The sequence below is a fragment of the Macaca fascicularis genome, chromosome 9 (assembly GCF_037993035.2).
Source record: "Macaca fascicularis isolate 582-1 chromosome 9, T2T-MFA8v1.1".
In the NCBI taxonomy this organism is placed as follows: Eukaryota; Metazoa; Chordata; class Mammalia; order Primates; family Cercopithecidae; genus Macaca; species Macaca fascicularis.
The window spans coordinates 35,212,410-35,224,752 of record NC_088383.1 but is presented as its reverse complement, the minus strand read 5'-3'; the positions used below and the strand labels follow the sequence as shown (position 1 = coordinate 35,224,752).

Sequence of the window (12,343 nt, the reverse complement as noted above, 5' to 3'; positions counted from 1 at the left end):
CCTGCCCATCCCTCCCCATTTTGTTGCTGTTTTGCTTATAGTTTTAATGTGATGATTCTGGAAATTTTGCTTCCTCTTGGTAGAGAACTTTTCTTATAGTAAGGGCATTGTAATATTAATGCACATCGATTTTTAGATGTGTATTTTTGCGACCTTGTTCTGAGAGTGACTATATAGTTCTTATTGGTGTTTATTTTTGGGGGTGTATATTAATAAGCAGCAAAGGCTGTCGTGAGTGTTTATACACACTAAAATCTAGAAATTATTAAAATCCTCATGTTTATGTTTCTCTCAGCAAATTAAGATAGCCACCAACAGTATTAAATTCGGAGTTGACTAAATTTTTGCTCTGGTAATGTTGCTCAGACTGTATTATTATTATCGAATCCTCCTGATGTAGAAGTCAGTGTTAAATTTGATATTATTATGTTTCATATGCTTCTGTTTGCTCTGATAAGTTCTAATTTGCTTTCATTGGAGACTATTGGATTGACAGTGGTTTAAATATAGCCTTCACTGTATATAAATAGCCTGTCTTTAGTTTGGTATCCTCAAGGTTTCCATGTCTTTACCATTGACCAGTGCACCAATGTTTCAGAAATATCCCTCCTAGAATAAATGATGAGTTTACCGCTTCATGGTTAAAGCTATGTCATTAGACCACACGTGGTGGCTCACACCTGTAATCCCAGTACTTTTTGGGGCTGAGGAGGGTGGGTAACCTGAGGTCAGGAGTTCAAGACCAGCCTGGCTAACATGGTGAAACCCTGTCTCTACTAAAAACACGAAAACTAGCTTGTCATGGTGGTGCACACTTGTAGTAGCCTGTAGCTACCAGGAGGCTGAGGCAGGAGAATTGCTTGAACCCAGGAGGCAGAGGTTGCTGTGAGCCGAGATCGTGCCACTGCATTCCAGCCTGGGTGACAGAGCCAGACTCTGTCTCAATCAATCAATCAATCAACCTATCAATAAAGCTGTATTATTGGAGGCTTTAAAACAAATACATCCTAGTTTTTAAAAACAGAGTACTCTAGATGAGTAGATTGCAAAAATTTTCTCCCATTCTATAGGTTGCCTGTTCACTCTGATGGTAGTTTCTTTTGCTGTGCAGAAGCTCTTTAGTTTAATTAGATCCCATTTGTCAATTTTGGCTTTTGCTGCTGTTGCTTTTGGTGTTTTAGACATGAAGTCTTTGCCCATGCCTATGTCCTGAATGGTACTACCTAGGTCTTCCTCTAGGATTTTTATGGTATTAGGTCTAACATTTAAGTCTCTAATCCATCTTGAATTAATTTTCGTATAAGGAGTAAGGAAAGGATCCAGTTTCAGCTTTCTACTTACGGCTAGCCAACCCAAATGTCCATCAGTGACAGATTGGATTAAGAAAATGTGGCACATATACACCATGGAATACTATGCAGCCATAAAAAAGGATGAGTTTGTGTCCTATGTAGGGACATGGATGCAGCTGGAAACCATTAGCAAACTATCACAAGAACAGAAAACCAAACACCGCATGTTCTCACTCATAGGTGGGAACTGAACAATGAGATCACTTGGACTCAGGAAGGGGAACATCACACACCGGGGCCTATCATGGGGAGGGGGGAGGGGGGAGGGGGGAGGGATTGCATTGGGAGTTATACCTGATGTAAATGACGAGTTGATGGGTGCAGCACACCAACAAGGCACAAGTATACATATGTAACAAACCTGCACGTTATGCACATGTACCCTACAACTTAAAGTATAATAAAAAAAAAACAAAAAACAAAAAAACAGAGTACTCTAAACATAATTTAAATTTTGTCTTATGTTTTTGACTGATTTCACTGAGTTGCTAAGTGGAACTTTTAGTTCTGATTCCAGCTGTTGCAGACTCTTTTCTTCTTCGCTTTGCATTTTTAATTCTGTTTCTTCTTTGCTGTGATGGTGATCATGTTTGCCAGGCTGTTGTCAGTGTTACTGATAATGATCAAGTGTTCACCTGAGTTTAGTATTGATGTTGTTACAGCAATTGCAAGCAAGCTTTTCTATGCAAATACATTTGCTAAAATACTACCTTTCGTGTAATCATATATGTGAGTATATGACAGAAACTACCTGCGGATTAATGTATTACTTTGAGTATTTTCTTTTTTTTTTTTTGTTTTGAGACAGAGTCTCGCTCTGTCGCCCAGGCTGGAGTGCGGTGGCCAGATCTCAGCTCACTGCAAGCTCCACCTCCCGGGTTTATGCCATTCTCCTGCCTCAGCCTCCCGAGTAGCTGGGACTACAGGCGCCCGCCACCTCGCCCAGCTAGTTTTTTGTATTTTTTTTTAGTAGAGACAGGGTTTCACCGTGTTAGCCAGGATGGTCTCGATCTCCTGACCTCGTGATCCGCCCGTCTCGGCCTCCCAAAGAGCTGGGATTACAGGCTTGAGCCACCGCGCCCGGCCGAGTATTTTCTTTCTTAAGTAGAAATAATATATTTTCTGATAATACTTTATTGAACAAAAGAAACATTTTATTCAACAAAATTTTTCAGTAGAGCAGCCAAATGTCTAGATTCTATAGATTTTTAAAAATTGATACATAATTTTACATATTTATGGAGAATATGTGATGTTTTGGTACATACATACCAGGTGTAATGGTCAAATCAAGGTAATTAGGATATTCACACCTCAATGATTTATCATTTTTTGTGTTGGAAACATTTCAGATCCTCTCTTCTAGCTACTTTGAAATATACAATAAGTTATTTGTCAACTATGTAGATTCCGTATTTTTATTCCAGTAGATATGATTAAAAAGTAGGTGAAATTTGTTTACTTGCTTAGAATCATTATTTTTTAAATGATATATGTGATGATTATTTGGAAATATTGGGGCAATGATCACAGTATTGGTTATTATATTACTCTCTACTGAGTACACACTATATGTCAAGCACTGTTTTACCCCTTTATATTATTTTGTCCTCACATTACCCTGATCAAAGATGTACTGTTTTATTTTCATTTGAGTTAGAAGGAACTAGAGGCAGAGAACAGTTAGGCACCCTGGCCAGGGCCACATAGATAACAAGGAGTGAAGTCCAAATACAAACTTGGGCAGTTTTGCTCAGAGCTGACACTTAACTGCATCTCTTTCACCATGTAGTATTTTAAAGGACCTAAAGGAATTTGTATTTAGAATACTGACCCATTGTCCCCTTTTACGAAAGTGAAATTCTGTTCCTTAATCTTTAGGATTTCCCTGTGTTCTCCTAACATGTAGTTTACCAACATTAGTATCTTATTTTTCAGCGTAGTGCTTTTGTGTTTACAGATATGCCTCTTCATGTTCGACGCAGTAGTGACCCAGCTCTAATTGGCATCTCCACTTCTGTCAGTGATCATAATTTTTCCTCTGAAGAGCCTTCAAGGAAAAATCCCACACGCTGGTCAACAACAGCTGGCTTCCTAAAGCAGAACACTGCTGGGAGTCCTAAAACCTGCGACAGGAAGGTAACCACCTCTGCTTGTTTGTTGCCATCCCTTGCCCCTCGTGACTTCTTGGTGTCCATGATGAGTGTTGTGTCTTGGGTAAACCATTGGTTTCCAGGGCATCTTCACGATGGCCTTTTGTGAGCATGGTACCAACTTTCATATCAAAGTTCAGATAGTCTCCTATTTTATATCACACTTGAAATTTCTGATGAAAATCAGTGCCATGTATCGTATGCACTTGTTAATATATCCATTTTTTGAATAGATTCCATTTCATATCATTAAAAATGAAAACAATTTGACACAATATGTGTACCATATAAAGTCCCTTTCTTGCTGTCTGTCCTGGTCTCCTCTCCCATTTCTCCTCACAGGTGGCCTCTTTATTTGCTTTTTCTATGTTCTTACAGGGATATTTGACACATGTATAAGCAAATATTTATATTGGTTCATGAGGTACATTAAGGAACTTAGAACATTATGAACTTTTAAGGATGAAAGTGGACTTCATGGTAATTTAGTTTGACTACCCAGTTGATCATTTTATCCTAAGTCTCCTTGTAAATGGAAGTTTATTGTCTAGTCTTCATAATATTTTATTCCTTGACCTAATTTATTTTAGTCCTTGACCTAATTTATTTAATCTGAATGAAAAAACTTTATTTTAACCTGTTTTGTCTGTTTTAAAAAATTTGTTGGCCGGACATGGTGGCTCCCACCTATAATCTCAGCGCTTTGGGAGGCCAGGGTGGGTGGAACTCCTGGCCAGGAGTTCAAGGCCACCCTGGTTAACATGGCAAAACCCCATCTCTAGTAAAAATACAAAAATTAACCAGGTGTACTGGCATGCATGCACCTGTAATCCCAACTACTCAGGATACTGAGGCACAATAATTGCTTGGACCCAGGAGGCGGAGGTTGCAGTGAGCCGAGGTTGCGCCACTGCACTCTAGGCTGGGCAACAGAGTGAGACTCCATCTCAACAACAACAAAAAGCATGTTGATGCTCTTTGTGAGAACCCTTATTGTTCCTTTTCATCACACTTCTCATCTCTTATTTAATGTGCATTTTGCTGAATCTGTCATTTTCACTTTTGAATCTGTAGATGCTCAGTAAACTTCTGTTGAATGAATTAGTAAACATTTTTTTCAGTGCAGCCAGTAATTTAGCACAGTATATATTGAGGAATGTTGAAGTAATACTAATCACATAAGATTAAAAAGGATGTAGGTTGATATTTGCTTGATTTATTCTTTGCATAGGTATAAAAATACCTGTTTTAAATATTTCAACTTTGTTTTGCATTTCAGCACACTCCTTTCTGTAGTAGTTCAAGTGGAAAAAAAAGTGCATGGAAAACACAGGTTTAAACTGAGAAGAGTCTACTTGGAAAAAAAGTATATTTAGTTTCTGATTTTTTTGAATTATGAACTTAACTTTTAGGCTTAGTCTCCTGAAATACTTTGTTTTTATAGCTGTGTTGAGGAGCCACATTGGAAGATCTTTTCATTAAGATTAGCTTGAAATTTTTGAGGACTTTATCTTGCAGTAGACTATCCAAAGAACCAGAATCCAGTTTATCAGTGGGTCTCGTGTCAGTTAATTTTCTTTTAGAATAGACCTAATTTAATTTACCTGGATATTCAGATGTGCAAACAAGTCAAGTTGGCAGTTAAAAGAAATTTTTTAACTAGGTTTTCAACTGTTTGAAGCATACTGAAGTTTCTTTTCAAGTTATTCAACATCTTGGATGTGTGAGTCCGTTTCAGTTGCAGCAGACAGAACGTGTTTGTATCATAAAACATTTTTGAACAAAAGGGATCTATCACTTAGAATTTTTTTTCTCACAAAATCACTGGAAGGGTTTGCAGAGCAGATCCTAGGATGGTCCTGGAGAACCTTTAAAGCTATGCAGTAACAAACATGTGGCTTGCCTGCGGAGCTACCCTCTCTGCTTTCGTGGTGAAAGAGGTGCTGCAGTCCAGGGACCTGAACTACTCCCATCGGAGCCTGCCTTCTACACACTACACACCGCCCTGCCTCCAGGTGTACTCACCTTGCTTCTGTCATTTGTCAAGCTGGAGACCCACCCTAGAAGTGCTGCCAGTCATAACAGCCCAGGAAAAATCTGTTTCACACCACTATTAAAATCTCATGCTACTGAATCTGAGTGGGTGGAGTCCAGTTTGTATCTAGACCCTTATCTGCAGAAGAGCCTGGGAAATAGAGCATTAGCCTTAAAACCTCTGCAGCACAGAAACACGTTAGGAGAGCACTGAGACCCTCATTGCCAATTAACAACATCCACCTTGTTGACGCAGTTTCATTTTTAAATATTTATTTATTTATTTATTTATTTATTTATTTAGAGACAGGGTCTTGCTTTGTCACCCAGGCTGGAGAGCAGTGGCACAGTCTCAGCTCACTGCAACTTCTATCTCCCAGGTTCAAGCATTCTCCTGCCTCAGCCTCCTGAGTAGCTGGGTCTACAGGCACTAGCCATCACACCTGGCTGATTGTTTAATTTTTTGTAGAGATGGGGTCTTGCTATGTTGCCCAGGTTGGTCTCAAACTTTTGGACGTGGGTGATCCTTCCATCTCAGCCTCCCAAAGGCTGGAATTACAGACATGAGCCACCATATCCAGCCTGACATTGTTTTAAATAACATGCTTCTATCATTGTAGAAAATTTGGCAAACTCGTAGAATAGAACAAAATAAAATTATTCATAACTGCAGAACCCAGCAACAACCAGTATTCACACACACACACACGTTGGAGTCATGCTGTGTTCACGTATTCGTATCCTGATTATTTCAACATTATTTTTCATACAATAGGAATTTTCCCTGGTGTGAATTTTATTGTAACTATTTTAATGAGTGCAAAACATTTCATTGTAGGTTGTATTCTGTCTTCTGTCAATTTTGGACATTCATGCTCTTTCTCTTTTTTTCACATTATAATATTTATCTTAAAAATTGTTAAATATTCATCCATCTTTTTGCTTACATGGAGCATTATTTAATGTAGCCAGATGCCCATATTTTCCCTTAGGAAAAGCCTTGATCTACATATATATTTCTAGATGAAGTGATATTTGCATACAATATACTTGAGTAGTAATGTGTAATGAATTAGTCTTTTGAATTTTCTTTGGCTTTACTCTTCAAATACTAATCTTGCTGTCTGCGTTTTATGCTATTTGTATTTTAGTCTGAGAGCTCATATATAAATATGATTAAATGGTATTTTATTTTCAGTTATAAAAAGCCTTCTCATCTTTTCAGTATTCAGATGGAAGGAAAGCATACTTGCTGCTTAGGTACAAAGCATTCAATTTCTTTATTTCTGTGAAGCCCATGAGAGCTTACCTATGCTGTCATGCTTCAAGATGTTATAAATTCTTATGAGTGTGTCGTGGTTCAGGTTTTCTGTGTAAAATTGTGGAAATAAATTAGTTGTGCATTCATAGCCCTCTGATTTAGTGATCTCTAGTGGTTAAAAACAGTTAACATTTTTAAATAACTCATCTTCATAGTTAAGTGGTTTATATTCCTCCAAGTTAAATGAATAAATTATTTTAGAATAATGTTATCAATCAATTAAAATCTCTTGTTTCTAAGCAGGAAAGTTGTATTCTGATACGTTAGAGCACCATCAGGTCAAACTCTCTCCTTTGGTTCAAAACCACAAATGAGAGGTGGAGTCTTCCTTGTTGAAATAGTGGTCATAATCTCATTCCACTATTAGGCTGAGTGGGCAGGGTGTACAGATGATGATGATACTCTATTGCCTGAGAGCCTGAAGAGTCCAAGGGTCCCATGGGCTGCTGGATTTCTGAAAAATTTTCACGCTTTTATTCGGAAGTGAGATGGAGAGGGTAAGGGAGCTGTGGCTTTTTTCAAAGTTATTTGACATACTCACCTTTGTGTCCAGTGTTTTGTGGCTGACTACCTTTTCCAACTGTTTTAGGGAACATTTTGCTCACACTTGGTGTGGAAAGTTTCTTGCTAGAGGCTGTATTTTCATTTGGGAGTAAACATGGTTAATATTTTATCCTGCAGGAGAGTATTTCAATCGGTGTGAATACTTTAATCATCTTTGCCACCTCTTTGGTCTTCCTTATTAAGTCAGTGTTGCTGTGAATATAGAGGCCAGCTAGTCTGTGGAGAGCGTGTGATTCATCCCATCAAGAAAGATGTAATGAGCTCTTAGAAGAATCAGCCCACCATGCAGTGCTGGGGATAAGGACTATGGACTATTTCACTGTGCAGTTGCTACAAGCCATTGTTCCGTCCCTGTAAATAATGAGTGGCATTGTTTTTGTAAATTATATTTCCTTCTAAACAATTAACATAGGTAGACTTAGTATAAAACCAGTTGTGGACAAGTGTCCAAAAGAGATTCTTACCTGATTAGGGAAAGGGGAAGAAGGTAATAAAGGGAACCTATTGCATTGGCATCATTAGCTTCCTTTTCTTTTGATTTTTTAAAGGGAGACCTTGAACTGTTTCTTACCTGCTGGGTTTATTATTTCTATTTGGTTTAGTTGCTTGGCATGTTTGGTATCTTTCCAATACCCCTGATACACACAACCTCTTGTAAGACATGCTTTCTTAGTTATGTCTTTGTCGTCTTGCTTTTCTTTCTATTAGAAAGATGAGATGTTTTATCTAAGTTTAGGAAATTACTTTTATAAACATTTTTGAAGTATATTTCAAGGTTCCCCAACCTCCTTTTTTCCCCTGATAGTAATACAGCTTGCTCTTTGCATATATACAGTAATGAAGGGTATATAGAAGCAGGGAAATGCCATCAGGCTTCTGTGTCCATGGGTTCTGCATCCATGGATTCAACCAAGATTAGATTGAAAATATTTGGAACAACAACAAAAAAAGAATCGTTGTGTCTGAACACGTAGAAACTTTCCTTTGTCCTCATTTCCTAAATAACACAGTGTAACACCTATTTACACAAAGCATTTTCTTTGTATTAGATCATGTAAATCATCTAGACATCATTTAAACTATATGGGAGCATGTGCATAGGTTATGTGCAGTACTCCACCATTTCATGTAAGGGTCTTCAGCATCTGTGGATTTTGGTATCTGCGAGGGGTCCTGGAACCAGTCCCCCAAGGATACTGAGGGATGATTGTAATTTGAAATTTTGAAGATGACTAGTAATGACATTTTGATGTATTAACTTTAGGACTTCTGTGGAGCATGGCTCTATACAGATGTTGGCTATTCTTACTACCAAGGGGAACATCCAGGTATAGTTTAATTTCCTGCAATTTTTCCCAATTTCTGCTGTATTGAGAATTTTCCTATGCCTCATAAATATGGCTAGTTTGCATACTGTTATATTATGTGCTGATTTTTTATAGTTAATGTTTAACTCTATTTGATGGTTTTTTTCTGTCATATGACATTTATTTTTTTGTCAATTTTGTTTGCTTTTATAAGTAACCTTTAGAAGTACCCTTCAGAGAATGTCCTTGTATATCAATTTATGTTGGCATCTCTGATTATTTTCTTTGACTAGATTCCTCAAGTAGACTTATTTGGTAAGGAGTTGAACATTTTTAAAGCTATTGGTAATTGTTTCACATAAATTCCAGACTAATAAAGTATGAAGTAGTTAGGATGTATAAAATGCTCTGAGAAGTCCTAGATAGGATAGGAGTGAGGTTGGGGGTGGTGGTGAAGGAAACAAGCAGCTGGTACTATTCCTGAGTTCCAGAACTTACTCTCTCACTAGATAGCTTAAGGGTTCTACATGAATGCGTATCAGAATTACCTGTAGACTTCCAAGAGATGAAACACAGGCATTACTCACACCAACAGATTCCTTTACCCACTCCAGAAAATTTGTGTGTTTCCTTAAAGCTCTTCTGTGGTTTTCAGGGCTCAGTCTTTTTTTTTTTTTTTTGCCCCAGAACGTCGGGTCTAGCTGAAAACAGAAAGTGTGGTTACATTTTAAGGGAGAGGAAATAGAAGTATAGTCATGCCTCGCTTAATGACAGAGATACATCCTGAGAATTGCATTGTTAGGCGATTTCATCCTTGTGTGAACATCATAGAGTGCACTTACACAAACCTCGATGGTGTAGCCTACAATACACCTAGGTTACATGGTATATCCTGTTCTTCTAGGCTGCAAACCTATACAGCATGCAACTATACTGAATAGGCAGCGGGGACACAATGCATTCGTATTTAGATATTTGTATATCCAATATATCTAAACATAGAAGAAGTACAGTAGAAATACAGGATTTTAATCTTATGTGATCACCATTGTATATGTGGTCCATTGTTTATAAGAACGTTATTATGGGGTGCATGACTGTATTTTTTTTTTCTTTTGAGATATCTTCTCTTTAAGCTAATTTTTCTATAATAGCAGAATAGAATCTAGTACATTTGCTGTATTTGGGTTTGTGACATTTCACTTCCTCTCATACTTAGATTGCACAAATGTATCTTTTTTTTTTTTTTTTTTTGAGACGGAGTCTTGCTCTGTCGCCCGGGCTGGAGTGCAGTGGCGCGATCTGGGCTCACTGCAAGCTCCGCCTCCCGGGCTTACGCCATTCTCCTGCCTCAGCCTCCCGAGTAGCTGGGACCACAGGCGCCCGCCACCTCGCCTGGCTAGTTTTTTGTATTTTTTAGTAGAGACGGGGTTTCACCGTGTTCGCGAGGATGGTCTCGATCTCCTGACCTCGTGATCCGCCCGTCTCGGCCTCCCAAAGTGCTGGGATTACAGGCTTGAGCCACCGCGCCCGGCCAAATGTATCATTTTTAAATGAAAATTAAATTAGAGTCTTTTAAAAGTCCTACAACTCATTGAATATTGAATGTTGACTATCAATGCAAAAATAGAACTGGAAATATTTTTCTAGATTGAACCCTTAATAAAAACAATGTTTCTGTCTACTGTTTCTTTCTGTGTGTTCCTTCATTCCTTTCAAAACCCCTTTGTTTCTTCTTTTCCTTCCCTTCCTTTTCCCCTTCTCCTTCCCTTCCCCTTCCCTTTCCCATTCCTTTCCCATTCCTATTCCTTTCCCTTTCCCCTCTCCGTTCTCGTTCCGTTCCCTTCCCCTTCCTCTTCTGCTTCCTCTTACCCATCCTTTCCCCTTTTCTTCCCTTCCCCTTCCCCTTTTTCCCCCTTCCCTTCCCCTTCCCCTTTTTCCCCCTTCCCTTCCCCTTCCCCTTTTTTCCCCTTCCCTTCCCCTTCTCCTTTTTTCCCCTTCCCCTCCCCTTCCCCTTTACTTTCCCTTCCCCTTCCCATTCCCTTTTCCTCCCTCCCCTTCACCTTTCCCTTCCCCTTCCCTTCCCCTCCCATTCCTTTCCCTTTCCCTTTCCCTTTCCCTTTCCCTTTCCCTTCCCCTTCCCCTCCCCCTTCCCCTCCCCCTTCCCCTCCCCCTTCCCCTCCCCCTTCCCCTCCTCCTTCCCGTCCCCCTTCCCTTTCCTCCCCTTCCCCTTCCCTCCCTTTCCCCTTTTCCTTCCACTTTCCCTTCCCTTTATCCTCCCCTCCCCTTCCCTCCCCTTCCCTCCCCTCTCCCCTCCTGCTTCCCCTCCCCCCCTTTCCCTTCCTCTTCCTCTTCCTTTTTCCTTTTTCTCCTCTCCTCCTCCTCTCCTCCTCCTCTCCTCTTCTTTTCTTTTCTTTTGCTACTGTCTGGCTGTGCTCTATTGCCCAGTCTGGAGTTCAGTGCATGGCTTACTGCAGTTTCAGCCTTGTGGGTTCAAGTGATCCTCCCATCTCAGCCCATGGAGTAGCTTGGACTACAAGCATGGACCACCCCACCCAGCTATTTTTTTTTTTAAGAGATGGGGTCTCACTATGTTGCCCAGGCTGGTCTTGAACTCCTGGGCTCAAGTGATCCTCCCATCTTGGCCTCCCAATGTGTTTGGATTACAGGCCTGAGCCACTGTGCCTGCCCCAGTTTGACTTCTTGATTTCTGCTTCTCATTTATTCTTTCTAATTTACAAGGCCAACTGTCATATTAGTAAATTTGAAAGCACTATTTTATTTCTAAACTACGTTTTTAAAAGTTTATTTATTTTTTTGCCTTTATGCTCTGTTGGATTTGAAGAAGATTATTTTAAAACACAAAATACACTTGACCAGTTGGCTGCTGAGAAAAGTTGTTTATCGTTTGGTTATTTGTGAGCCAAGCATAGCTTCCAGCATTATGGTAACCATCCAAAAGCTTAAAGGATGAGATGAGATAGTTCTTTAGCATCACAAGTCCTCCGTGACAGACCTGTAGCTCTCTTTAATTTTCTGCGGCATTAGTTTCAAGGGAGATCCAGCTGAGAGTAGACTTTACACTATTCTGCTGCAACGTTTGTATTTCCTATTAGCAGTGTCTATATCTATAAATTTTACCCTTCTATTTTGCATATTAAAATATCTTAATTTGAATACAGCACATTTTTGGACTTTCAGTTATGGTTATAATTATTTCTACAATAGGCAGGGCTCACTGAGTTATTGATAACCTCATCTCATCTATTTCTATGCTACATTAGGAATACAGTCTGCCTTCATATGCTTTAAATATTTTGTGTTCAAAGTGATAAAATCCTAAGGTGTTACTGATAAAATTTTGGAGCCTGGATGTGATATTTTTAGAGTTCACAAACTACTACAGGATGCAATATTTTTAGAGTTCACAAACTACTATGGGAGTATAAATCCCAAATAAAGTCAGAAGCCTTCTTGTGTGCCCTCAAAGTTGCATATATCACAGAGAGAAATGAATATGTTATACCCGATTGTCTTGACTTAGGGGAGAGGACCAGGAAGTATCATTGGTTAAATTGTATGGAACAAAATTTTGTGTAGTCTATATACATT

The 12,343-nt window shown here is 39.1% G+C and overlaps 1 protein-coding gene across 50 annotated transcripts in view; it reads left to right on the top strand.

Annotated features, from left to right (window-relative positions):
• Positions 1-12,343, top strand: part of PARD3 (par-3 family cell polarity regulator) — a 717,421-nt gene that overhangs the window by 353,705 nt on the left and 351,373 nt on the right. For all 50 annotated transcript variants that reach the window (XM_045361920.2, XM_045361921.2, XM_074001408.1 and 47 more), the window contains one exon: positions 3,313-3,491. In XM_045361920.2, coding sequence (XP_045217855.2) covers positions 3,313-3,491 — 179 coding nt within the window. The remainder of the gene's footprint in view (positions 1-3,312; positions 3,492-12,343) is intronic.